At 38.1% G+C, this 27,021-nt stretch overlaps 1 protein-coding gene across 2 annotated transcripts in view; it reads left to right on the top strand.

Annotated features, from left to right (window-relative positions):
- Positions 1-27,021, top strand: part of LOC133623026 (hexokinase-2-like) — a 115,360-nt gene that overhangs the window by 81,781 nt on the left and 6,558 nt on the right. For both annotated transcript variants that reach the window (XM_061985938.2, XM_061985937.2), the window contains 8 exons: positions 28-176; positions 10,451-10,570; positions 12,958-13,053; positions 14,974-15,073; positions 15,201-15,384; positions 16,095-16,250; positions 19,345-19,581; positions 19,695-19,885. In XM_061985938.2, coding sequence (XP_061841922.1) covers positions 28-176; positions 10,451-10,570; positions 12,958-13,053; positions 14,974-15,073; positions 15,201-15,384; positions 16,095-16,250; positions 19,345-19,581; positions 19,695-19,848 — 1,196 coding nt within the window. In that variant the 3' untranslated portion in view covers positions 19,849-19,885. The remainder of the gene's footprint in view (positions 1-27; positions 177-10,450; positions 10,571-12,957; positions 13,054-14,973; positions 15,074-15,200; positions 15,385-16,094; positions 16,251-19,344; positions 19,582-19,694; positions 19,886-27,021) is intronic.

Raw genomic sequence — 27,021 nt, 5'->3', positions numbered from 1 at the left:
TTGCGTATGACTATTCTCTGTTTTTAGAACATGGGGATTTCTTGGTTTTGGACCTTGGAGGCTCAAGTTTTAGAGTGTTGCTTGTGCATGTGCGAAGCGGCAAAAGACACAACGTTGACATGCACCAGAAGGTCTACAATATCCCACAGGAGACAATGCAAGGCACAGGAGAAGAGGTAAAGTCTCTTGCACCTCTCAAGAAAACACTCATTGTAGTGCTTGCGAAGTACTAGATTATTTGCCCAAAAGGTGCCTTACCCTATATTTGCTACATGATGTGAACGTGCCACATCATGAGGTTAGGGCAGGGGTCGGCAACCTTTACCAGTCAAAGAGCCATTTTGACGAGTTTCACAAATTATAGAAAACAATGGGAGCCGCAAAAATGTTTTGAAATTTTAAATGAAATAACGCTGCACACGAATGTTTTTTTTTTTTTTGCTTTGTGCTATGTATAACCAGGGGTCTCAGACACGTTGCCCACACCTTTATGTGGAATTTGAAAGCTGGTGCGGCACGCGGGTTTTAATTGAATGGCGCTTGTCAGCGTCATGCGTGCCGTGATGGTACAGCATATAGCACCCACTACAGTCAGCGTGCCTGATCAGCCATACATTGTATGGGGCTTCCGCTTTGCTCACGTGTGTAACAGCAAGGCATACTTGGTCAACAACCACACAGGTCACACTGACGGTGGCGGTATAAAAAAAACAAAACAAACTTTAACACTCTTACTAATAATGCGCCACACTGTGAACCCACACCAAACAAGAATGACAAACAAATTTCGAGAGAACATCTGCACCGTAACACAACATAAACACAACAGGACAAATACCCAGAATCCCATGCAGCCCTAACTCTTCCGGGATACATTATACACCCCCCGCTACCAAACCCCGCCCACCTCAACCGACGCACAGAAAGGGGGGGGGGGTGTTTGGTGGTAGCAGGGGTGTATAATGTAGCCCGGAAGAGTCAGGGCTGCATGGGATTCTGGGTGTTTGTTCTGTTGTGTTTATGTTGTGTTAAGGTGCAGATGTTCTCCCGAAATGTGTTTGTCATTCTTGTTTGGTTTTGGTTCAAAGTGTGGCGCATTATTAGTAAGAGTGTTAAAGTTGTTTTATATGACCACCGTCAGTGTAACCTGTGTGGCTATTGACCAAGTATGCCTTGCTGTCACGTACGTGTGCAAGCAAAAGATGTAGAATGTATAACAAGTGTTGGGCTGGCACTCTGTTAATACAGATTGTAGAGGGCGCCAAATGTTGTACCATCATGGCACGCCCTTGTTATAGCCGTAAGGGTGAAAATCGGTGAACATTAATCCCGAGAGTTTTCTGCGAATGGCACTGAATTCCGGAAGTCTCACGGGAAAATTGGGGGGTTCAGCAAGTAAGCTGCTGAGCCGCATCAGAGTGATCAAAGAGCCGCATGCGGCTCCGGAGCCGCGGGCTGCCGACCCCTGGGTTAGGGTGTTTTAAGGTTTCATTTTTATGCCACTCTTAAATCTTGCTAACGGTCAGGAACTAGATCTTTTTGACATTTCCACCATAACTTTTGAATTCCTCACAACTTTAGGAAGTGGCTACACTGCAAAAACTGAAATCTAAGTAAGATTAAATATCAAATAAGGGTGATATTTGCTTATTTTCTGTCTGATAAGAATTTCCTGCCTTGCAAGAACATGTGACACAAAATGAAATGAAGATTGTGAACAGGTGGGTGCCATGATTGGGTATAAAAGCAGCTTCCATGAAATTCACAAACAAGGATGGGGTGAGGGTCACCACTTTGTGAACAAATGCCTGAGAAAATTGTCGAACAGTTTAAGAACAACATTTCTCAACCAGCTATTGCAAGGAATTTAGGGATTTCACCATCTGCGGTCCGTAATATCATCAAAAAGTTCAGAGGGTCTTAGAAATGTGTCCTGTGAAAAAACGTCCGACCGGAACTCTCTAATAACTAAAGTTCCTTGGGTGAATAATGTAACCTCACTACACCGGTATGTTTTAGCGCTTTCATGGCGAGTTTCCTGACAGATATAAGTAAGAACTTTACACTACTTTATATTAGAAATGGCAACAGCGGAGGATGAATGTCCCATTAGAAGAGCTTACCAAAGTCGTACTAAAACATTTTGATTAATTTTTGAGCGCGGTGTGTAATGTTCTATATTTTTAATGGAACATATAACATGTTGGTGTTGTTTACTTGAGTCATATTGCCATCATAGTGCAGTCTACATGTGTCTCTTATGTGTGACTGCCATCTACTGGTCACACTTATCATGACACCATGTACACTGCAAAAACTGAAATCTAAGTAAGATTAAATATCTCAAATAAGGGTGATATTTGCTTATTTTCTGTCTGATAAGATCATTCTTCTCATTAAACAGATTTTATTTTAAGTGTTTTGCTTGTTTTAAAGGTTTTGGTCCTAAATGATCTCAGTGAGATATTACAGCTTGTAGCTGAGATTTTATGACCTATATTGAGTAAAAAATGCTTGAAACTATAATATCAACTGATGCAAAGCTGTGTCATTAAGACTCACAAGTATAAAACTACTTTTTTTAAAGTAATAATTTCTTACTTCAAGCATGAAAAAGAAAAATCATGATGCCGAGCGCATATCATTATGTCAAGATAATGGCACTAACATTTACTTAATTTAAGAATATTTTTCAACATATTGAGCAAAGAGGTCTCTTTTTTTTCTACCAAGAAAAGTGCACTTATTATTAGTGAGAATATGCTTATTTTAAGGTATATTTGGGTTCATTGAGGTTAGCTAATTTTGCTTGCTTTGGAAAGTCTTGACAAGGCAAATTTTCTTTTTCTATTGGCAGATAATTTTGCTTAGTTCAAATAAAATACCCCAAATTTTTGTATTTTTTTTCTTGGTTTTGAACACTGACTTTTTGCAGTGTACTTGCCGGGTATCCAGTGGTAATCGGTGACAGCTGCTAGTACCGGGGTTTGCTATTTCTTGAAACTGTCAGCCAGAAATAGTTTTTTGATGCAAGAATTGTGTATGCCTAAAATATTTGTCTACATTTAAAAAAAAACCAAACTAAAATTAGCAGTATAGGCCCTTGTAAATCTTTAGGGATTCATGTTCTTTTCCAGAGATGGTCAATTAGTAATCCCAAGGGTCCACAGGGGAAACCAAACATATTGTGAAGGACTGTGCCAAAAGGCACTATATCTCTTCACAACAGCAAATTAAGGAATTCAGTAGTTTTGAGTGATACTACAGATTTTGGTATTGTACCAAGTTATTGTAAGAGCAGTCATTGCTGATACCGATTCTTTTTACTTTAAAATGTTCAAGAATATTGAATAATTTCGTGATTTTGCTTTTAATTTGTTGATCATGATTGTGGTTCAAATACAACACGGTAAGCAAACAAAAATATCAACAAACCTATTTTGGAAAAATGTAGCAATATGTAAATACAACATAATAAGAAGTGTAATAATATCAACAAAATCTAAAAATTATACCCTTCTATTTAGAGGTGTCCGATAATATCGGCCTGCCGATATTATCGGCCGATAAATGCTTTAAAATGGAATATCGGAAATTATTGGTATCGGTTTTTTTATCGGTATCCTTTTTGTTTTTTTTAATTTAAATTTTTTTTTTTTTAATTCAATCAACATAAAAAACACAAGATACACTTACAATTAGTGCACCAACCCAAAAAACCTCCCTCCCCGATTCACACTCATTCACACAAAAGGGTTGTTTCTTTCTGTTATTAATATTGTGGTTCCTACATTATATATCAATATATATCAATACAGTCTGCAAGGGATACAGTCCGTAAGCACACATGATTGTGCGTGCTGCTGGTCCACTAATAGTACTAACCTTTAACAGTTAATTTTACTCATTTTCATTAATTACTAGTTTCTATGTAACTGTTTTTATATTGTTTTACTTTGTTTTTTATTCAAGAAAATGTTTTTAATTTATTTATCTTATTTTATTTTATTAATATTTAAAAAAAGGACCTTATCGTCACCATACCTGGTTGTCCAAATTAGGCATAATAATGTGTTAATTCCACGACTGTATATATCAGTATCGGTTGATATCGGTATCGGTAATTAAAGAGTTGGACAATATCGGAATATCGGATATCGGAAAAAAGCCATTATCGGACATCCCTACTTCTATTACATACAATTGTTTGAGAAAATATAAGTCAATAGTGTAAAATAAAATCCGAAGTGAAAACTTGGCTTTTTTTCACCCTTAAGCCTTTCTCTGTCTGAGGACTTTATTCTCTAAGGTGAGTTTGAGTTTGTAAATGACCTGGTATATATAAATAAATCTAAACAAAATGTGACAATATGAACAACACAACAAAAAACACAAATATTTGGCAAAATAAACTTTAAAAAATTAAAAATATCAATGTGATACTAATACTACCCTTGGTATTGATATCGATATTTGGATCGATCCGCCTACTCCAGCGTTTCTCAAAGTGTGGGGCGCGCCCCACTGGTGGGGAATAGAGACATGACAGGTGGGGCGCGAGGAACGGGAGGAAATTTCACTTTAGAATTGTTTTTATTATTATATTTTTAGATATATTTTTTTACTATGCTTTCATTTTCTGTACACACTGTAAATCACTTTGTGATTCTGTCTGTGAAATCCGCTATATAAATACATGTAAATTACTTATTTTTCCTGTAGGCTTTAAATTTAGCAACAGTAACTAATGGGGGCGGGGCTAAGCGGAACAAACTTGAGGAGACAAGCGCAGCAAAATGAAAAGCTGTCCCACTGTCAAACGACACAGTTGCGAGACGTATATGCGACATTGCAAGTGATCTTGAGGAACAACTCGTAGACAAATGAAAAGAAAGTCGTTTTGCTTTTCAAGTGGACAAAGCTACTGACAGCAATAAAGACTGCCTGTTCATCGCATACATCCGCTTTGTGAATGGCGAGTCACTGTGCGAGGCCACTGCTGATGAGCTGTTCAAGATAATGGACAGTTTCCTCAAAGAACACGACCTTAAATGGGAAAACTGTGTGGGCTTTTGCTGTGATGGCGCACAGACCATGGCAGGGTCAAGAAACGGGCTGCAGGCTCTAATAAAGAGGGTTGGACACACTGTGTCATTCACCGGGAAGCACTCGCGTCAAGGCAGCACAGCCCCGAACTCAATGAGGTTTTAACAGATGTTGTGAGCGCGGTAAATTTGATCAAAACACGACCACTGAAAGTGCGACTGTTCTCTGCATTGTGTGAGGAAATGGGAGCTGATCATACAGCCGTGCTGTTTCACAGTGAAGCAAGGTGGCTCTCCCGGGGCAAAGTGCTGTCACTTGCCCTGTCTTGCCAAATGCATAGCTCCTCCTTTTTTTTTTGCAAAGATTGCAAAGTGGCACTTTTATTTTATTTATTATTGAACTTGATGCAAGTTATTTGATTTATTATTGAACTTGATGCAAGTTATAACACTTTTATTTGATTTATTATTGAACTTGATGCAAGTTATAACACTTTTGTTTTATTTATTATTGAACTTGATGCAAGTTATAACACTTTTATTTGATTTATTATTGAACTTGATGCAAGTTATAACACTTATTTGATTTATTTTTGAACTTGATGCAAGTTATAACACTTTTTTTGATTTATTATTGAACTTGATGCAAGTTATAACACTTTTATTTGATTTATTATTGAACTTGATGCAAGTTATAACACTTTTATTTGATTTATTTTTTAACTTGATGCAAGTTATAACACTTTTATTTGATTTATTATTGAACTTGATGCAAGTTATAACACTTTTATTTGATTTATTTTTTAACTTGATGCAAGTTATAACACTTTTTTTGATTTATTATTGAACTTGATGCAAGTTATAACACTTTTGTTTTATTTATCATTGAACTTGATGCAAGTTATTTGATTTATTATTGAACTTGATGCAAGTTATAACACTTTTTTTGATTTATTGAACTTGATGCAAGTTATTTGATTTATTATTGAACTTGATGCAAGTTATAACACTTTTTTGATTTATTATTGAACTTGATGCAAGTTATAACACTTTTATTTGATTTATTATTGAACTTGATGCAAGTTATAACACTTTTGTTTTATTTATTATTGAACTTGATGCAAGTTATTTGATTTATTATTGAACTTGATGCAAGTTATTTGATTTATTATTGAACTTGATGCAAGTTATAACACTTTTTTGATTTATTATTGAACTTGATGCAAGTTATAACACTGTTTTATTTATTATTGAACTTGATGCAAGTTATTTGATTTATTATTGAACTTGATGCAAATTATAACACTTATTTGATTTATTATTGAACTTGATGCAAGTTATAACACTTTTATTTGATTTATTATTGAACTTGATGCAAGTTATAACACTTTTGTTTTATTTATTATTGAACTTGATGCAAGTTATTTGATTTATTATTGAATTTGATGCAAGTTATTTGATTTATTATTGAACTTGATGCAAGTTATAACACTTATGTTTTATTTATTATTGAACTAGATGCAAGTTATTTGATTTATTATTGAACTTGATGCAAGTTATAACACTTATTTGATTTATTATTGAACTTGATGCAAGTTATAACACTTATTTGATTTATTATTAAACTTGATGCAAGTTATAGCACTTTTGTTTTATTTATTATTGCACTTGATACAAGTTATTTGATTTATTATTGAACTTGATGCAAGTTATAACACGTGTATTTGATTTATTATTGAACTTGATGCAAGTTGTAACACTTTTATTTGATTTATTATTGAACTTGATGCAAGTTATAACACTTTTGTTTTATTTATTATTGAGCTTGATGCACGTTATTTTATTTATTATTGAACTTGATGCAAGTTATACCACAGCTGCACAGTTATTTTATTTATTATTGAACTTGATGCAAGTTATACCACAGCTGCACAGTTTTTTTTAATTTATTATTGAACTTGATGTAAGTTATAACACTTTTGTTTTATTTATTATTGAACTTGATGCAAGTTATTTGATTTATTATTGAATTTGATGCAAGTTATTTGATTTATTATTGAACTTGATGCAAGTTATAACACTTATGTTTTATTTATTATTGAACTTGATGCAAGTTATTTGATTTATTATTGAACTTGATGCAAGTTATAACACTTTTTTTGATTTATTGAACTTGATGCAAGTTATTTGATTTATTATTGAACTTGATGCAAGTTATAACACTTTTTTGATTTATTATTGAACTTGATGCAAGTTATAACACTTTTATTTGATTTATTATTGAACTTGATGCAAGTTATAACACTTTTGTTTTATTTATTATTGAACTTGATGCAAGTTATTTGATTTATTATTGAACTTGATGCAAGTTATAACACTTTTGTTTTATTTATTATTGAGCTTGATGCACGTTATTTTATTTATTATTGAACTTGATGCAAGTTATACCACAGCTGCACAGTTATTTTATTTATTATTGAACTTGATGCAAGTTATACCACAGCTGCACAGTTTTTTTTAATTTATTATTGAACTTGATGTTTTTTTTATGTTATTGAGTTTGAATGTATACAACTTGATGTTACTTGATGTTCAATAAATTTGAGAATGTTAAGCTTGGCATTAGCGTTCTGTTGGGGCGATGGGGGCAGGTGGGGCTTAAAAACTCCCTCTTGTCCAAAGTGGGGGATGACAAAAAAAGTTTGAGAACCACTGGCCTACTCGTAGCATAGAGCCCACCTTCTCGAAAGCCTTCTCTGATTTCAGATCAACAGTTGCAATAAAAGTCACTGTTACACTTAGACTTCCTTTTTATTGTCATTCAAATTTGAACTTTACAGTGCAGATAAGAACGGAATTTCGTTGGATTAGCTCATGGTAGTGCAGGATAAAAGAGCAATATGGTGCAGATATAAATAAATAGGTTACTGTACAGCTCAATATATTGCACATTTGCATATGCATCCACGTTTATGGATGTATGTTATATTGTCTTTATATTCCAGCCAGTTAATCCTTTTTGGGGGGGAAGTGAGGGGATTATTATGATGCGTTCAAGAGTCTTATGGACCTGAGGGAAGAAGCTGTTACAGAACCTGGAGGTTCTGGAGGTTACACCTAACATATCAATTTGTTTCAGCTCTAACATCCCTCTCTGTTTTTCTTTAAATTGACACTAACAGAAACTTAAGAGTCGACAAGTGTCATGGTTTCAATAAAAGTGTGCGCACGCTGCATGCACTTAACTCCACTTACTTCAGCTATATATATATATATATCTTGAATTAAAAGTAAATTACTTATATTGGGATATATATATAAATTACTTATATTGGGATATATTTTTGTCTATATGGCACAGCACTATATATATATATATATATATATATATATATATATATATATATATATATATATATATATCTTGAATTAAAAGTAAATTACTTATATTGGGATATATTTTTGTCTATATGGCACAGCACTAGCTGTTTGTATTAATACATTTTTAATTCCATTTATTAATTCTATTATTTATATTGTATACCTTTTTTTAACTATGAATTTAATTTTGATTTTATAAATCATTGTAATTATTTATAAAACGTACAGTGAAATCTCAAATAATTCAAACAAAGGAGTTTCTCTTTCCTCTTTTTGGCACCAATTCCCCTTTGGGTTTTGTTGGTTTAGCTTCCATTGTGCTGGGATAGGCTCCAGACACCCCCCCCCCCCCCCCCCCCCCCATATACTACACCATAGCAAGTAAAATATGTTTCTAGCAGGTTAATCAATTAACTGTCTCAAAAATATCGAGTGAAAGGAATACGTAGAAAAAAAGTTCCTTAAATTATTTTTTGCTGTACACGCCACACCGATTGACATTAAATCATTTTCTTAACTCTTATAATAAGTATTTATTCAATAATTATAAGCAGTTAATACAACATACCTGCCAACTACTCCGGTTTTCCCGTAATTAGTACGGTTTTCATCAACCTATTCCGGGTTACGTTTGCAGTGATAAAAAATACGTTTTTTCATTAATTAAAAAAAAAGAATTTCTTAAAAGTTTTATTCACGAAATCGCGTAACAACAATGACAATCGACACGGCTTCCCGTAACTTCCTATCGAGCCATTCCGAATGCCATGCGCGAGGCTATTTATAGCACCGCTGCCAAGCACGAGGCACCTGTTGCCATTGTTTCCAAACGAGCGAACGATCATGAAATCAGCCGGAGAAAAATCGCAAACGAGTCTTAAACCGAAAAGAAAACTGCAGTCATTCCGTGCAGAATATTCAAAAGCCTATCCGGGAATAATTATCCGTTCCAAAAAGGGTGAAAACTACGCGAATTGCACCTTGTGCAGACAAGATTTTTCGATCGGACACGGAGGAATTAGCGATGTAAAAGACCACGTTGGGACAAAAAAACACAAGTCTAATGCCGTTGCTAGCGATACAAGTGGAAAACTTTCAACGTTTTTCGGATTTTAGCCACAAAAAGGTAATGACACCAATGTTATCTATTGGAATTGTTTAGTACTGTTATACTGTTAAAAGTGTTTATACTATTTATGCTTTCAAGTCCAAGTTGAAGAAATCTTGTTAAATGTTGACAGCATAACTACCAAAATACAGAAGTATGTCCTTAATATTTTTGCAGTGCTATTTCTGTTGAAAAGTTAAAATGATTACATTAGAGATGTGATGTGCCACTTTTCAAGTGTCTGATGGCTTAAATTAATTTTCATTAATTTTTCATATTTTGAATTCTTTTGAAAGGCTTACAAAAAAACTACATTTTAATTGTAATTCCATGCTATTGACAGGACTATTAATTTTAATGAAGTTATCTTACCATGTTTACAGTATGATAATTGTGATAGAAATGTGAATTTTAGGCACAGAATATTTTTTACAATTGAACAAGGCAGTAGATTATACAAGCTTGGACAGAAAGTTAATAATGACACCAATTTTTTTTTTTATGGAATTGTTTAGTACTGTTTTACCATTTGTTTACTGTAAAAAGTGTTTATACTGTTTATACTTTCAATTAACAAATTGAAGTCTTGTGAAAGGTTGACAGGATAACTGGCATTAACTGTCAAAATAATTTCAAACTATTGAAGTTAGCTTACAGAATAAACATGTCAATCAACCCATATGATTTTTGCTGTAATATTTTTGTTTTGAAAAGTCACTGTGACTGATAGAAAAGTGATGGTTTTAGCAACATTTTAACCTGTCTGAATGCTAATAATCATTTTCAGGACTTTGTCCTGGACCTACCGGGGCCTGCGGCCCCTGGACCCTGGCTACTAGGTTTTTCTGATTTCAAAAGTTAGCAGGTATGATACAAGCATAAATGGAGGAAATAACTTGCATATTTCTTTCTTCAGCTTTTCACCCACATTGTGGAGTGCATGGCCAACTTTCTGGAAAATAGGGGCATGAGTGGAGCATCCTTACCTTTGGGATTTACATTCTCTTTCCCCTTTCACCAAAGCAAATTGGATCAGGTGAGGTTGTTTCACATAATTTTTGTCGTTTGCTCCCAAGCATAAAGTCATTTATCTTGATTTAAAGGCAAGATTTGCACAGATGCCGAAAAAGCGCCAGCTTTCTAATGTATTTTACACAGTATATCACGTTATGGAAGTGTTATTGTGGCATCCAGATCCGTGTACGTGTGTTGTAGATCGGCGTTAAGTGTGTTTTAAGTTGTCTGTCTGTCCCACATCTCTTTCTGGTTGGTTTAAATTGCGTAGTGTCCTCTGTGGTGGATTAAATGTAGGCACAGAGATACATGCTTGCAAATCATTTTGCTACAATAATACTTCCACATCCCGCCCTCTTACGGCTTCTTGTACGCAGTGTTGGGTTAGTTACTGAAAACCAGTAACTAGTTACAGTTACTAGTTGCTTTATTTCAAAAGTAACTCAGTTACCTACACCAAAAAGTAATGCGTTACTGTGAAAAGTAACTATTTAGTTAGGCACACATGACATACACAAAGCCTAACCAGGCATTTTTTCTCTCAAGGAATTCAGAAATAAAACCATGTCTTCAGGAGATCAACACTATACTGAAGCCCAGAACACTGTACGCATTTCCCCAGTTTTCGTTTAGAGATAAGGAAAGATTGGCCTGGCCCACTAGATCCCTCTTTAAGTTTGTGAACTTTGTAGTCTATACATCTAGAGTGATGTGATAATCAAACACTCCAGAAGTCTAGAATGAAAGAGTATATAAGAGAATTGACAGTGTGTGTGTACCTTCAGTGCTGAATGATGAGCAGAGGCAGAGTTTGGAGAGTTTTCTTTAGCTCGCTTTCCATTTTTATGTACTCACTGTCCGTGCCATTTGCTGTTTGATGCCGCTATCATGCTAATTAGCTGCCTGAAAGCGGGTGACTCCACTGTAGAACTAGCCTGCATGTCTTATAGCACACACGCTGCAATGGCTCTATCAATGTTGTCCTGGCTAACAGTACCTTAGGTGGCGGTGGAGGTGAAGTGGCATCGGAGTCTGTGTCTCTCTTTACTAGCTTCGTCGAAGCATGTTGCTTTTGTAGCTGTCTCAGCAGATTTTAATTGCTGTTTCGGCAGTAGATAGGATCTTTGATCCAAGACACAACTTACATTTTACTAAAATGTTCTTTTCTTTGTGCTCGACAAAAGAAAAGTAGTGAGAATATCTCCATCTTAAGGAACTCGACTTCAGCTCCGCCATGATGTCTTGTTAGTAAACACAGACACGCCCAAGCCTCCCCCACAGCGCGCCTCTTCTCTCCCTTGTGACACAGGAAGATTCGGAAGGAAATAACCGCAGCTCTCCAATAAAACACACTCAGATCTTCTGTTTCTAGCCGATACTGCATTATTAGTAACGCATCATGTAGTAACGGTAACTGAGTTACTGAATATAAAAAAATAACGCGTTAGACTACTAGTTACCGCCGAAAATAACGCGTTACAAAGTAATGCGTTAGTCCCAACACTGTTGATGTCACATAAAGTCATACGGTATACCTTGTCACAGTCTCTGTGACAGTTTTTGAAGCATTCCCTGTCCTGGTGGTCTTATTTTGTTGCACCTTCACGTTCTATTTGTATGCTTACCTTTTTGCTATTGGTTAATCAAATCTATTTAGGTTTAGCTGTTGCTCCTTGATTATTGGCTTTTGTCCGTGTGCATGTGTGGCTCGGCTGCTGCTACATGCCACTAGAAATTTGTTTGCTACTCTTTGGTTCTTTATTAGACTAATTAAAGTCTTCTACCTCCACGTCGCCTTCTGTCTCTGCATCCTGAGGTCACGTTATCAGCCATTATGCCTTAGCACATTGGTTCTTAACCTGGGTTCGATCGAACCCTAGTGGTTCGGTGAGCCGGCCTCAGGGGTTCGGCAGAGCCTGCGCCGCGGAGGTCAAGACACACCCAACTCATCGTGTAAATAAAAACTTCTCCCTATCGGCGTATTATGGATACCCCCAAACAATGTTACCTCTAACTTTCCATCTGATTTGCAGATGTGTAATTTGTTGTGAGTTCTTGTGTTGGTTTTGTTCTTTGAACAAGGGGATGTTCATGCACGGTTCATTTTGTGCACCAGTAAAAAAAACATACAACTTTGTCTTGAATTAGAATTTTTTATTTATTTATTTTTTCACTAAAGGGTTCAGTGAATGCGCATATGAAATTGGTGGGGTTCAGTACCTCCAATAAGGTTAAGAACCACTGCATTAAGCATGACATGCCTTATCACACATAAAGCCATACAGTATAGATAAAGGTATACTTCATGCAGTAAGACTTAAGCCAATAACCTGAAACAATGAGAGTAAAGTCTGGTAGTTGTCTTGCTTTGTACATATTGAATTACAGGTGAATGTGTGTTATTTTCAGGGCATTCTTCTAAAGTGGACGAAAGGCTTCAAAGCTAGTGGATGTGAGGGACAAGATGTCGTTAAATTACTCAAGGATGCTGTGCAACGCCAACAGGTTAGTACACACAGCATTATGTCAAAATATTATTTGATTGTATTGTCTGACATTGAAAACCATGGTAAATGTCAAGATAATTGATCTTTTCATATTTTTAATTATTCATTTAAAGTGGTTTATTAACGTTCTAATAAAACAGTTAAATCACATTTTTATTAAATAATGTTGTTTAGAAAATGTTTTCGGTAACAGAATTTCAAAGAAGGTGATGACATTGCTTATGATATAATGTGGAGTGGACAAAGCTGAAAATTGCAGTCATTTTTTCTTACATACCGTATTTTTCGGAGTATAAGCATACTTGCCAACCTTGAGACCTCCGATTTCGGGGGGGGGGGGGGGGGGCGTGGTTGGTGGCGGGGCGTTGTTGGGGGCGTGGTTAAGAGGGGAGGAGTATATTTACAGCTAGAATTCACTTAGTCAAGTATTTCATATTATATATATATATATATATATATATATATATATATATATATATATATATATATATATATATGTACAAGAAATACTTGACTTTCAGTGAATTCTAACTATAAATATATATTTATTTTATTATATATATATATATATATATATATATATATATATATATATATATATATATATATATATATATATATATAATAAATACTTGAATTTCAGTGTTCATTTATTTACACATACACACACAGATAACACTCATCTACTCATTGTTGAGTTAAGGGTTGAATTGTCCATCCTTGTTCTATTCTCTGTCACTATTTTTCTAACCATGCTGATGATGCATTGCTGTGTGGCACGCACAAAAGTGCTTTCATCAAATGCACTAGATAGCAGTATTTTTCTGTTTAAGAGTGTCACAACATTGCTGTTTACGGCAGACAAACTGCTTTACGGTAGATGTGACTGCTGTTGTTGTGTGTTGTTGCCGCGCTGGGTCTGGGAGGACGTTAATGAAACTGCCTAACAATAAACCCACATAAGAAACCAAGAACTCGCCCTCCATCATTCTACAGTTATAACGTGATTGGGCAGGTACGCTGTTTATTTTGTCCATGCGGACTCAGGTCCGCATGGACCTGAGTCTGCCTGAATTTCGGGAGATTTTCGGGAGAAAATTTGTCCCGGGAGGCTTTCGGGAGAGGCGCTGAATTTCGGGAGTCTCCCGGAAAATCCGGGAGGGTTGGCAAGTATGGTATAAGTCGCTCCCGAGTATAAGTCGCACTGGCCGAAAATGCTTAATAAAGAAGGAAAAACACATATAAAAGTCGCACTAGAGTATAAGTCGCATTTTTGGGGGAAATTTATTTGATAAAATCCAACACCAAGAATAGACATTTGAAAGGCAATTTAAAATAAATAAAGAATAGTGAACAACAGGCTGAATAAGTGTACGTTATATGAGGCATAAATAACCAACTGAGAACGTGCCTGGTATGTTAACGCCTAGTCTCTAACGTGAATGAGCTAAATAATATTATTTGATATTTTACGGTAATGTGTTAATAATTTCACACATAAGTCGCTCCAGAGTATAAATCGCACCCCCGAACAAACTATGAAAAAAACTGCGACTTATAATCCGAAAAATACGGTATACCTTTTTGTCAAATTAGTCAAAATATATTTTATGATTATTTTTTCATAAAAGTTATTAACATTTATGCTGTTTTTTTGAAGTGGAGTGTGCTTTTTTGAAATGGTGATTTCAGAATATGAAGTCAACACTGACAAATTAGCCATGAATGTGCTTTTACAAAACAAAAGTGCATGTCAAATCGAATGCAACTAATTGTAGATCCTCAATATAAATGTAGTCAAACATTGGTTAAGATAGTACTCAGAACTATTGGTGTTCCGATCCGATAGATCCCAGTTACAGTACCTATAACCCCTACTTAGAGCCCTTTTTTATTCGTGTTTTGTCACAACTTGCAGGAATTCAACTTAACTTTTGTGGCTGTAGTTAATGACACAGTAGGAACCATGATGACCTGTGGTTATGAGGACCCCAAGTGTGAGGTGGGACTCATTGTTGGTAAGTTTGTCATCATTTTTTTAGCCAAGATTGTGTTTCTCTGAATAAGAAAATGTGTTGTACTGAAACTCCCATTGATTTATTGTTATTTGCATGACGTTCAATGTTATACCTTCCTCCCATTCAGGCACAGGGACCAATGTCTGCTACATGGAAGAGATGCGGAACATAGAAGTGGTTGATGGTGATGATGGCCAGATGTGTGTCAATATGGAATGGGGGGCATTCGGTGAAAATGGCGAAATGGACGACTTCATCACGCAGTTTGATTGTGTCGTTGATGCGTCCTCGAATCATCCTGGAAAACAGAGGTACAGGACGGGAAAATATTTTATTGATATGCTGTGAATTTCCAAAGTCTATATATGAGAAGTTGCCGCGTGTCCAGCAGTAATCAGCGACCGCTGCTTACTATCTTAGGTCGCTTTTTCTTAAAAATGGTAGCTAGAAACTTTTTTCAGGTGCAATAAAGATAGTTAGTTAGTTTTCTGGGGCGCCATATAAATATTCAAATTATTATTTGTCAGCTTCAAACACTGATGACATCTATTAAACAAGACAAGAAGCAAAGAATCAAACAGAGGCAGTATTCAATTTTGCTCAATTGAGGAGAAACGTGTCGACCTGTAACCTCTTACAGTGTCACCCACGCTCTGGCGAAAGATTGTACGCCACCTCTTTTTATTTGGATTTTCCCTGTTTACGTAACAACAGCTGTTTCTAAAGGAATGAGGAGTATGTAAACAGTCATTGTTTTCAGTCACAGTAACACAAAAGAAGTAGCATGTGCACTCAAAATAAATTGCCTAATTATTCAGTGTTTATACATGATGAATGCCAACTTTTTTTGTGATTAATCGCACTAACTTTAACAGCCCTAATTTTAACTGAATATAAAAAAGAAATAGAACGGTAAGTTTGCCTATAAAGTTTGAGATCAGCATTAATAATTATTTTAGTATCAAATCTCATAAATAATAAATGTGATGAGTCTTAATTGGTGCTGTTTTTTTTCTTCCAGGTACGAGAAGATGATTAGTGGAATGTACCTTGGTGAGATCGTGAGACACGTGCTAATGGAATTCACTGCCAAGGGTTTGCTGTTCAGAGGCAAACTGTCTGAGCAACTCAAGACCCGGGGCATATTTGCGACAAGATTTTTGTCACAAATTGAAAGGTGAGGATTAGAGATGTTCGATAATATCGGCCTGCGGTAACACAACATAAACACAACAGAACAAATACCCAGAATCCTTTGCAGCACTAACTCTTCCGGGACGCTACAATATACACCCCCGCTACATCCAACCCCCCCACCCCCAAACACACACACACACACACACACACACACACACACATGCACACACCTTGTAGCGTCAGGTTCCAGGTGTTGTGCCGGATAATGCACCCCCGGCGTAGAATGCATCCCCTGACGGGAGTGTTGTATCAACTAAAGCCCACACTTAAAGTTTCCACGTGCAAGATTGAATGTATTTGAAAAAGTTATTTAATAAGAAACCAAAAATGCAAAAACAATAATGTTCGTGTTGGAGGAGTTGTGAATGAATGAAATATGAAATCTAGGTGTACCTAATGTTGTGGCCCAGAAGCGGGGGGAGGGGGGTGGTTGGAGGTAGCGGGGGTGTATATTGTAGCGTCCCGGAAGAGTTAGTGCTGCAAAGGATTCTGGGTATTTGTTCTGTTGTGTTTATGTTGTGTTACGGTGCGGATGTTCTCCCAAAATGTGTTTGTCATTCTTGTTTGGTGTGGATTCACAGTGTGGCGTATATTTTTAACAATGTTAAAGTTGCTTATACGGCCACTCTCAGTGTAAACTGTATCGCTGTTGATAAAGTATGCTTTGCATTTACGTGTGTGTGCGTACAGGAGCCGCTCACATCTTGTGACTGGGCGGGCACGTTGTTAGAAGGGATGAAAAGCGGACGTGACGTCAACTCGTAGAGGACGTTAAAAGCAGTGCCTGTAAGGCACGCCCCCAAGACTGTGGAATACGAGATATAATGACTGATGAACACCTTCGTTCGATAATTATAGATGCCTCAGCTCAAAGCCTGAGCCCCGACATTAATGAACTAGCATCCAAGAAAAGATGGCAGGTATCTGGCTTGGGCACATCAGATTAGATCAGTGTGTTGCAAACTGAGCAGTTTAAAGTCCTGAATGGTTGGTTTATTCATTATTTTACCGGTATTTTCAAATTTATTAGCCTGTGGAAAAAGTTAATGTTGATATTTACCTCAGAAGGCTGCAAATAGAAAAGAGGCATTACATTTTTATTTAAATTGTATTTGATATGCCATTGATATTTTTTAATTATTATTATTATTATTTGAAACTCGATTTTGCATGTCACTATACAGTTATATAAGCCTTGCTTGTTCAATATTTAATGCAAAACTTGTTTGGGTCCCTATCAAAAAAGTTAATTTGTTCAACCTTGGCCCGCGGCTTTGTTCAGTTTTAAATTTTGGCCCACTCTGTATTTGAGTTTGACACCCCTGCCTTAAAACACGTAAAACACTCTAACATAAAATCTGCTTATTGAGAAGAATGATCATATCAGACAGAAAATCAGCAAATATCACCCTTATTTGAGATATTTCATCTTACTTAGATTTCAGTTTGTGCAGTGTAGTTATATCCACATGAAGTCTGCACTTTTGATGTAAGTTGAAAGGTGGCATGTGTGTGGTTTCATCATCATGCTATACCAGCTATCATGCTGTGCCAGCATGTGACTTGACAAATATAGTATTGAACATTTTAATTAAAAAACAGGTGCAGTATCATGTAGCGAACATGCCAATTACCCTTGCGGTGTTCTAGTACTGACAATTTCTGATCATTATGTACCAGCTGGGTAACCGCTTGCCACAGCGCACATAAAGTGAGAGAAATAGTGATCTGATTTCCTGTTGATTTTCTTTGTTTTTGTCTATTTACAGTCCATCCATTTTGGTAGCTTTATTTGAACATATAAACTAGAGATGTCCAATAATGGCTTTTTTGATGATATTGTCCAACTCTTAATTACCGATTCCGATATCAACCGATATATACAGTCATGGAATTAACACATTATTATGCCTGGATGCATTAAACAATGTAACAAGGTTTTCCAAAATAAATCAACTTAAGTTATGGAAAAAAATGCCAACATGGCACTGCCATATTTATTATTGAAGTCACAAAGTGCATTATTTTTTTTGACAGCTTGAAATTTGGGACACGCTCTCCCTGAGAGAGCATGAGGAGCTTGAGGTGTGAGGTGTGGGTGGGGGGGGGGGTGTATATTGTAGCGTCCCGGAAGAGTTAGTGGTGCAAGGGCTTCTGGGTATTTGTTCTGTTGTGTTTATGTTGTGTTACGGTGTGGATGTTCTCCCGAAATGTGTTTGTCATTCTTGTTTGGTGTGGGTTTCACAGTGTGGCGCATATTTGTAACAGTGTTAAAGTTGTTTATACGGCCACTCTCAGTGTGACCTGTATGGCTGTTGACCAAGTATGCCAAGTAAGCCGTAGATATTATGTGATTGGACCGGCACGCAAAGGCAGTGCCTTTAAGGTTTATTGGCGCTCTGTACTTCTCCCTACGTCCGTGTCCGTGGGGCGGTATAGCTCGGTTGGTAGAGCGGCCGTGCTAGCAACTTGAGGGTTGCAGGTTCAATCCCCGCTTTCGCCATCCTAGTCACTGCCGTTGTGTCCTTGGGCAAGACACTTCACCCACCTGCGCCCAGTGCCACCCACACTGGTTTAAATGTAACTTAGATATTGGGTTTCACAATGTAAAGCGCTTTGAGTCACTTGAGAAAAAGCGCTATATAAATGTAATTCACTTCACTTCACTACACAGCGGCGTTTTAAAAAGTCATAAATTTTATTTTTCGAAACTGATACCGATAATTTCTGATATTACATTTTAAAGCATTTATCGGCGATAAGTCTGATATTATCGGACATCTCTAATATAAACTAAATATCAATTAATAAAATCCAGATATAACACTTTAAATTGTGGTTACAAATTTGTGTTTGATTGAGGGAAATTAGTTCATTCATTTGATCCCCTAGCAATTTTTTTGCTGGTTAGTAGACGATCAAATACTTATTCTAATTACCGGTAATCAAATCATTTTTAATATTTTATTGTGTGTCTTTCTGTTTGAACAAACGTACAATGAAAATGATGGACTATTCATGTGTGTACAAACCCCATCGTGTTTATCATCAGTGTTGTCTCTCTCATCCCACAGTGACCGTCTGGCAATGAGGCAGGTCCGTTGCATCCTGCAGCACCTTGGTCTTGTCACGTCCACGTATGATGACAGCGTCCTCGTTAAGGAGGTTTGTAGCGTGGTGTCCCGGCGCGCTGCACAGCTCTGCGGCGCTGGTTTGGCCGCTGTTGTTGATAAGATAAGAGAGAACCGCAACATGCAGCAGCTTACTATTACAGTTGGAGTGGACGGCACCCTTTATAAGATGCACCCTCAGTAAGTCCCTTTTGAAGTTTCTTCCGTCGTACGTCTGAAGAAAACCTTTTGATATTGACTCTTGATATAGGACCATCTTTTGAACTCCTTTTAAATTTTATTTCAATCAAAAGTTTCTCCAGGATCATGCAAGAGACGTTGCAAGATTTGGCACCACAGTGCAACGTGACTTTCCATAAGTCAGAGGATGGGAGTGGCAAAGGAGCAGCACTGATCACAGCAGTGGCCTGCAAAATGAACAGCAGCGGGCAGAACTACAGCGGTTAAAAAGCTCAGCATTGACGTGCTGTGAGATTCACGTCAGGTAAGATATTTGAAGTTTATTTAAAAAAAAAAAAAAAAAGGAATTCTTGTCTTTTGATCAATGTTGTTACAGATTTCTCATTAGGAGGATAACATAAAAGATAAGGTAATTAACGTTAGGTAAAAAAAAAAAAAGGTCTCCAAATACTACTGTCAGGTTCAAACACTGATGACATCTATTAAACAAGACAAGAAGCAAAGAATCAAACAGAGGCAAAAATAAATGTTGCTCAATTGAGGAGAAATGTGTCAACCTGTAACCTCTTACAGTGTCACCCACGCTCTGGCGAAAGATTGTACGCCACCTCTTTTTATTTGGACTTTCCCTGTTTACATAACATCCGTTTCTAAAGGAATGGGGAGTATGTAAACAGTCATTGTTTTCTGTCACATTAACACAAAAGAAAAAGATGCCTCGGGCTTGGGCTAGTCCTGGATTCAGCTTGAGCAGGTCTTCGATGACAATAGATAACCCCCTCCCGTCTCCTCCCATCATACACAGTGGAATTTTCCAAGCCTTTGCTTGGTGCAACAAAGACAGCCTCTTGTCTGTTCATTGGGAACTCAGTGAACGGAAAGTTTTTTGATAATTTACATACAATTTTTCTGACAACGACTTAATCCCTTTTCATATTTAATTTTTAATAAAACTGAAAACCAGTATTATTAAAAAAAATAAAATAAAATTAAAAAAATAAAATTAAAATAACATTTGAAAATTAAACTGAAAACCAGTAGGGCAGAACGGTGGAACAGGGGTTAGTGCATGTGCCTCACAATACGAAGGTCCTGAGTAGTCCTGGGTTCGATCCTGCACTCGGGATTTTTCTGTGTGGAGTTAGTTTGCATGTTCTACCCGTGACTGCGTGGGTTCCCCCCGGGTACTCCAGCTTCCCTCCGGGTACTCCGGCTTCCTCCCACCTCCAAAGACATGCACCTGGGGATAGTTTGATTGGCAACACTAAATGGTCCCTAGTGTGTGAATGTGAGTGTGAATGTTGTCTGTCTATCTGTGTTGGCCCTGCGATGAGATGGCGACTTGTCCAGGGTGTACCCCGCCTTCCGCCCGATTGTAACTGAGATGGGCTCCAGCACCCCCCGCGACCCCAAAAAGGGATGGGCGTTAGAAAGTGGAAGGCTGGATGAAAACCTGTAACACCAGGTGAGGCATAGATGCCTTTGGAGGTTTTTTTTCTTTATTTAACATAAATTCATATGTTCCTATCATCGTTAATACAGCAGCAATTCCCATTTACTATTATGCGAATAACTATTCATAGTTCATGTAAAAGTGAAAGACTCGATCACCCGGCCAGCCTATAACAGCTCTGTTGGATATCTGTCCATAATAATGCATCACTTTTCTAGTCCATCCATCCATCTTCTTCCGCTTATCCGAGGTCGGGTCGCGGGGGCAGCATCCTAAGCAGGGAAGCCCAGACTTCCCTCTCCCCAGCCACTTCGTCCAGCTCTTCCCGGGGGATCCCGAGGCGTTTCCCAGGCCAGCCGGAAGACATAGTCTTCCCAATGTGTCCTGGGTCTTCCCCGTGGCCTCCTACCGGTTGGACGTGCCCTAAACACCTCCCTAGGGATGCATTCGGGTGGCATCCTGACCAGATGCCCGAACCACCTCATCTGGCTCCTCACCATGTGGAGGAGCAGTGACTTTACTTTGAGCTCCCCCCCGGATGGCAGAGCTTCTCACCCTATCTCTAAGGGAGAGCCCCGCCACCCGGCGGAGGAAACTAATTTCGGTCGCTTGCACCCGTAATCTTGTCCTTTCGGTCATAACCCAAATCTCATGACCATAGGTGAGAATGGGAACGTAGATCGACCGGTAAATTGAGAGCTTTGCCTTCCGGCTCAGCTCCTTCTTCACCACAACGGATCGATACAGCGTCCGCATTACTGAAGACGCCGCACCGATCCGCCTGTCGATCTCACGATCCACTCTTCCCTCACTCGTGAACAAGACTCCGAGGTACTTTTTCTAGGCGCAGTCAAGGCGTTGAGGGGATCCGGTTTGGTGGCTGCAGGATTAGGTTTCTGCTTTTTGCAGATGATGTGGTCCTGATGGCTTCATCTGGCCAGGATCTTCAGCTCGCACTCAAGCGACTGGGATGAGAATCAGCACCTCCAAGTCCGAGTCCATTGTTCTCGGGAAAGGGTGGAGTGCCATCTCCAGGTTGGGGAGGAGACCCTGCCCCAAGTGGAGGAGTTCAGCTAAATGTGTTGGTTTTCTGACATGGACTTGTTTCTTCAGCATTGTCCACACGTTTAAGTCAGGACTTAGGGAAGGCCTTTCTAAAACCTTAATTCTAGCCTGATTTAGCCATTCCATTACCACTTTTGACGTGTGTTTGGAGTCATTGTCCTGTTGGAACACCCAACTGCGCCCAAGACCCAACCTCCGGGCTGATGATTTTAGGTTGTCCTGAAGAATTTGGAGGTAATCCTCCTTTTTCATTGTCCCAGTTACTCTCTGTAAAGCACCAGTTCCATTGGCAGCAAAACAGGCCCAGAGCATAATACTACCACCACCATGCTTGACGGTAGGTATGGTGTTCCTGGGATTAAAGGCCTCACCTTTTCTCCTCCAAACATATTGCTGGGTATTGTGGCCAAACAGCTGAATTTTTGTTTCATATGACATCACATGGACAAAGATAATACCATCTGAAGGAACGTTCTGTCATCAGAGGCTCGCTTCACACGTTATCATTTCCGGCTCCTTCCCTACATGAAGCAAGCCTCGATATGCGCTTTGCAGAAACGCCTCCTCCATTACTCGACACACAAGCCTCTGCAAAACTGTTCACGTCCCTAGATAAAACACACTTCCGCCACTACCGCTCTCTTACTACGCTATGTTTGTATGCTTCAAATCGTTCTGCCTCTGTTTGGGGTAGCACGTGCCACCCGAGACCACCCCTTAAACACGCCACCGGCCCTCTGTGGATTGAGTTTGATTTGATTTGAACAGTGATTACTATAAACGTTAATAGTTTTTTCTGAAAGGTCAGCCTTCATCCGTGCAATGCAGTTAACTCAAAATACAGCCTCAAGAAAACAACTAATGGATTGTGCTTTGCACAGTACGGAGGTTTACACGTTGCAATTTAACACTCAGGGAGTCCTTCAATGTTAAGAACGTTATAGATTTGAAGACACAAAAGGCTTTGAGTCATTAAAGGCTTAAATGTAAGTGATTATTTATTTTCTTACTTTCAATGCTTGAATCTCTAGATCAACTTTAGATCTATCAGTTGATATATAGTATTTTATGTTTTTTTATGTTTTATGCTCTTTTTGTCAAAGACAACACATTTGTTGGCTATGGCAACACACTACGAAATATTTACACTGCAAAAACTGAAATCTAAGTAAGATTAAATATCTCAAATAAGGGTGATGTTTGCTTATTTTCTGTCTGATAAGATAATTATTCTCACTAAGCAGATTTTATGTTAGAGTGTTTTACTTGTTTTAAGTGTTTTGGTCCTAAATGATCTCAGTAAGATATTACAGCTGGTTGCTGAGATTTGATGACCTATATTGAGTAAAACATGCTTGAAACTAGAATATCAACTGTTGCAAAGCTGTGTCATCAACACTCACAAGTATAAAACTACTTTTTTAAAGTAATAATTTCTTACTTCAAGCATGAAAAAAATAATAATTTGATTTAAAATGATGATTTTGCTTAGTTCAAATAAAATACCCCTAATTTTTGTATTTTTTTTTCTTGTTTCTGATCACTGACTTTTTGCAGTGTACCCCCCCCCCAAAAAAAAAATTCAAAAGTTTAAAGGGGAACATTATCACAATTTCAGAAGGGTTAAAACCATTAAAAGTCAGTTCCCAGTGGCTTATTTTATTTTTCGAAGTTTTTTTCAAAATTTTAACCCATCACGCAATATCCCTAAAAAAAGCTTCAAAGTGCCTGATTTTAACCATCGTTATATACACCCGTCCATTTTCCTGTGACGTCACATAGTGACGCCGATACAAACAAACATGGCGGATAGAACAGCAAGTTTATAGCGACATTAGCTCGGATTCAGACTCGGATTTCAGCGGCTTAAGCGATTCAACAGATTACGCATGTATTGAAACGGATGGTTGTAGTGTGGAGGCAGGTAGCGAAAACGAAATTGAAGAAGAAACTGAAGCTATTGAGCCATATCGGTTTGAACCATATGCAAGCGAAACCGACGAAAACGACACGACAGCCAGCGACACGGGAGAAAGCGAGGACGAATTCGGCGATCGCCTTCTAACCAACGATTGGTATGTGTTTGTTTGGCATTAAAGGAAACTAACAACTATGAACTAGGTTTACAGCATATGAAATACATTTGGCAACAACATGCACTTTGAGAGTGCAGACAGCCCAATTTTCATCAATTAATATATTCTGTAGACATACCCTCATCCGCTCTCTTTTCCTGAAAGCTGATCTGTCCAGTTTTGGAGTTGATTTCAGCAGGCCAGGGAAGCTAGGGTCGATATTCTTCTCTTGATCATCTTCGGTGGCATAAGGGACGGTGTGAGCCAAGACATCCAGGGGGTTTAGCTCGCTCGTCTGCGGGAACAAACTGCCGCCATTGCTTGCCGTGCGACTGTGGTCCTTTGTCCCTGAATTGCTCACACACTCCGGCAGATTCAATGGGGGTCTGGCGGCAGATTTCTTTGACTTTATTGTTGGAAATGCATCTGCTTTGAGTGTCGCAGGATATCCACACATTCTTGCCATCTCTGTCGTAGCATAGCTTTCGTCGGTAAAGTGTGCGGAACAAACGTCCAATTTTTTGCCACTTTTGCATCTTTGGGCCACTGGTGCAACTTGAATCCGTCCCTGTTCGTGTTGTTACACCCTCCGACAACACACCGACGAGGCATGATGTCTCCAAGGTACGGAAAACAGTCGAAAATACGGAAAATAACAGAGCTTATTTGACTCGGTGTTTGTAATGTGTTTGAGAAAATGGCGGATTGCTTCCCGATGTGACGTCACAACGTGACGTCATCGCTCTAGAGCGAATATTAGAAAGGCGTTTAATTCGCCAAAATTCACCCATTTAGAGTTCGGATATCGGTTAAAAAAATATATGGTCTTTTTTCTGCAACATCAAGGTATATATTGACGCTTACATAGGTCTGGTGATAATGTTCCCCTTTAATATTTGATGTGAAGTACTTGGAGCCTTAAGATTAACAATTAAACTGAATAATATGCTCACATTCTTCTAAGCACCAAGATCAAAATAATACAGACTTTAATATTCCCTATAGCAACTCATGCATGTGAAAGTTGGACACTGAAAAAACAAGACTCAGGAAAAACACTTGCCTTTGAGTTGTGGTGTTGGCGCAGAATCTTAAAAATTCCGTGGACAAAACGAATCTCAAATAAAGAAGCGCTAGAGAAAATTAAACCAAGCATTTCATTATTAGACAGGATCAGTAAACAACAGCTAGGTTACTTTGGCCATATCATGAGAAGAAACAACAACTTAGGTAAAGACATCGTGCTTGGAAATTGTGAGGGGAAAGGTCGAAAAGGAAGACAAAGGCAAAGGTGGGTGGAAGGAATGACATTAGCTGAGCTAAGAGATAGAGTGGTGGAAAGAGCAATGATATCATCCAAGGTTGACATTCACTATACAGAACCTAAGAAGAAGAATTGAAGACTTAATAGGTCAACATTTCACAACAACATTGATTTTGATTAACCATTTCAAATAAAGAAAACATCATAAGTCCCTCGGACCCTTGAGGGTCCCACTCATATAAGTAAGTCATATGTTAACATTGTTTTTATACTTTCTCAACACATAAATCTGTAGATCAACTTCACGGTGGCAGAGGGGTTAGTGCATCTGCCTCACAATACGAAGGTCCTGAGTAGTCTTGGGTTCAATCCCGGGCTCGGGATCTTTCTGTGTGGAGTTTGCATGTCCTCCCCATGACTGCGTGGGTTCCCTCCGGGTACTCCGGCTTCCTCCCACTTCCAAAGACATGCACCTGGGGATAAGTTGATTGGCAACACTAAATTGGCCCTAGTGTGTGAATGTGAGTGTGAATGTTGTCTGTCTATCTGTGTTGGCCCTGCGACGAGGTGGCGACTTGTCCAGGGTGTACCCCGCCTTCCGCCCGATTGTAGCTGAGATAGGCTCCAGTGCCCCCCGCGACCCCAATGGGAATAAGCGGTAGAAAATGGATGGATGGATGGAACTTCAGATCTACCCTTTGATATTAGGTTTTTGTTATTTTTCATGTCTTTGTATGTTTCATTCCCTTTGTTTTGTATGGCTAGACAACAACTATACAATATTTCCCCCCCAAAACTCAGAAAGTCAATAATTCACAACAACATTGATTTTGATTCATAATAATTGTTTGAGCATTACGTATTTTTCGGAGTATAAGTCGCTCCGGAGTATAAGTCGCACCGGCCGAAAATGCATAATAAAGAAGGGAAAAACATATATAAGTCGCACTGGAGTATAAGTCGCATTTTTTGGGGAAATGTATTGGATAAAACCCAACACCAAGAATAGACATTTGAAAGGCAATTTAAAATAAATCAAGAATAGTGAACAACAGGCTGAATAAGTGTACGTTATATGAGGCATAAATAACCAACTGAGAACGTGCCTGGTATGTTAACGTAACATATTATGGTAAGAGTCATTCAAATAACTATAACATATAGAACATGCTATACGTTTACCAAACAATCTGTCACACCTAATCGCTAAATCCCATAACATCTTATAAGTCTAGTCCAGGGTTCAGCAACCCGCGGCTCTAGAGCCGCATGCGGCTCTTTAGCGCCGCCCTAGTGGCTCTCTGGAGCTTTTTCAAAAATGTATGAAAAATGGAAAAAGATGAGGGGAAAAAATATATTTTTTGTTTTAATATGGTGTCTGTAGGAGGACAAACATGACACAAACCTCCCTAATTGTTATAAAGCACACTGTTTATATTAAACATGCGTCACTGATTTCGAGTATTTGGCGAGCGCCGTTTTGTCCTACTAATTATGGCGGTCCTTGAACTCACCGTAGTTTGTTTACATGTATAACTTTCTCCGACTTTCGAGGACGTGTTTTATGCCACTTCTTTTTTTGT

Source organism: Nerophis lumbriciformis, linkage group LG12 (genome assembly GCF_033978685.3).
Source record: "Nerophis lumbriciformis linkage group LG12, RoL_Nlum_v2.1, whole genome shotgun sequence".
Lineage (NCBI taxonomy): Eukaryota > Metazoa > Chordata > Actinopteri > Syngnathiformes > Syngnathidae > Nerophis > Nerophis lumbriciformis.
Note: the sequence above shows the minus strand (reverse complement) of the source record. Positions and strands in the feature narration are given on the sequence as shown.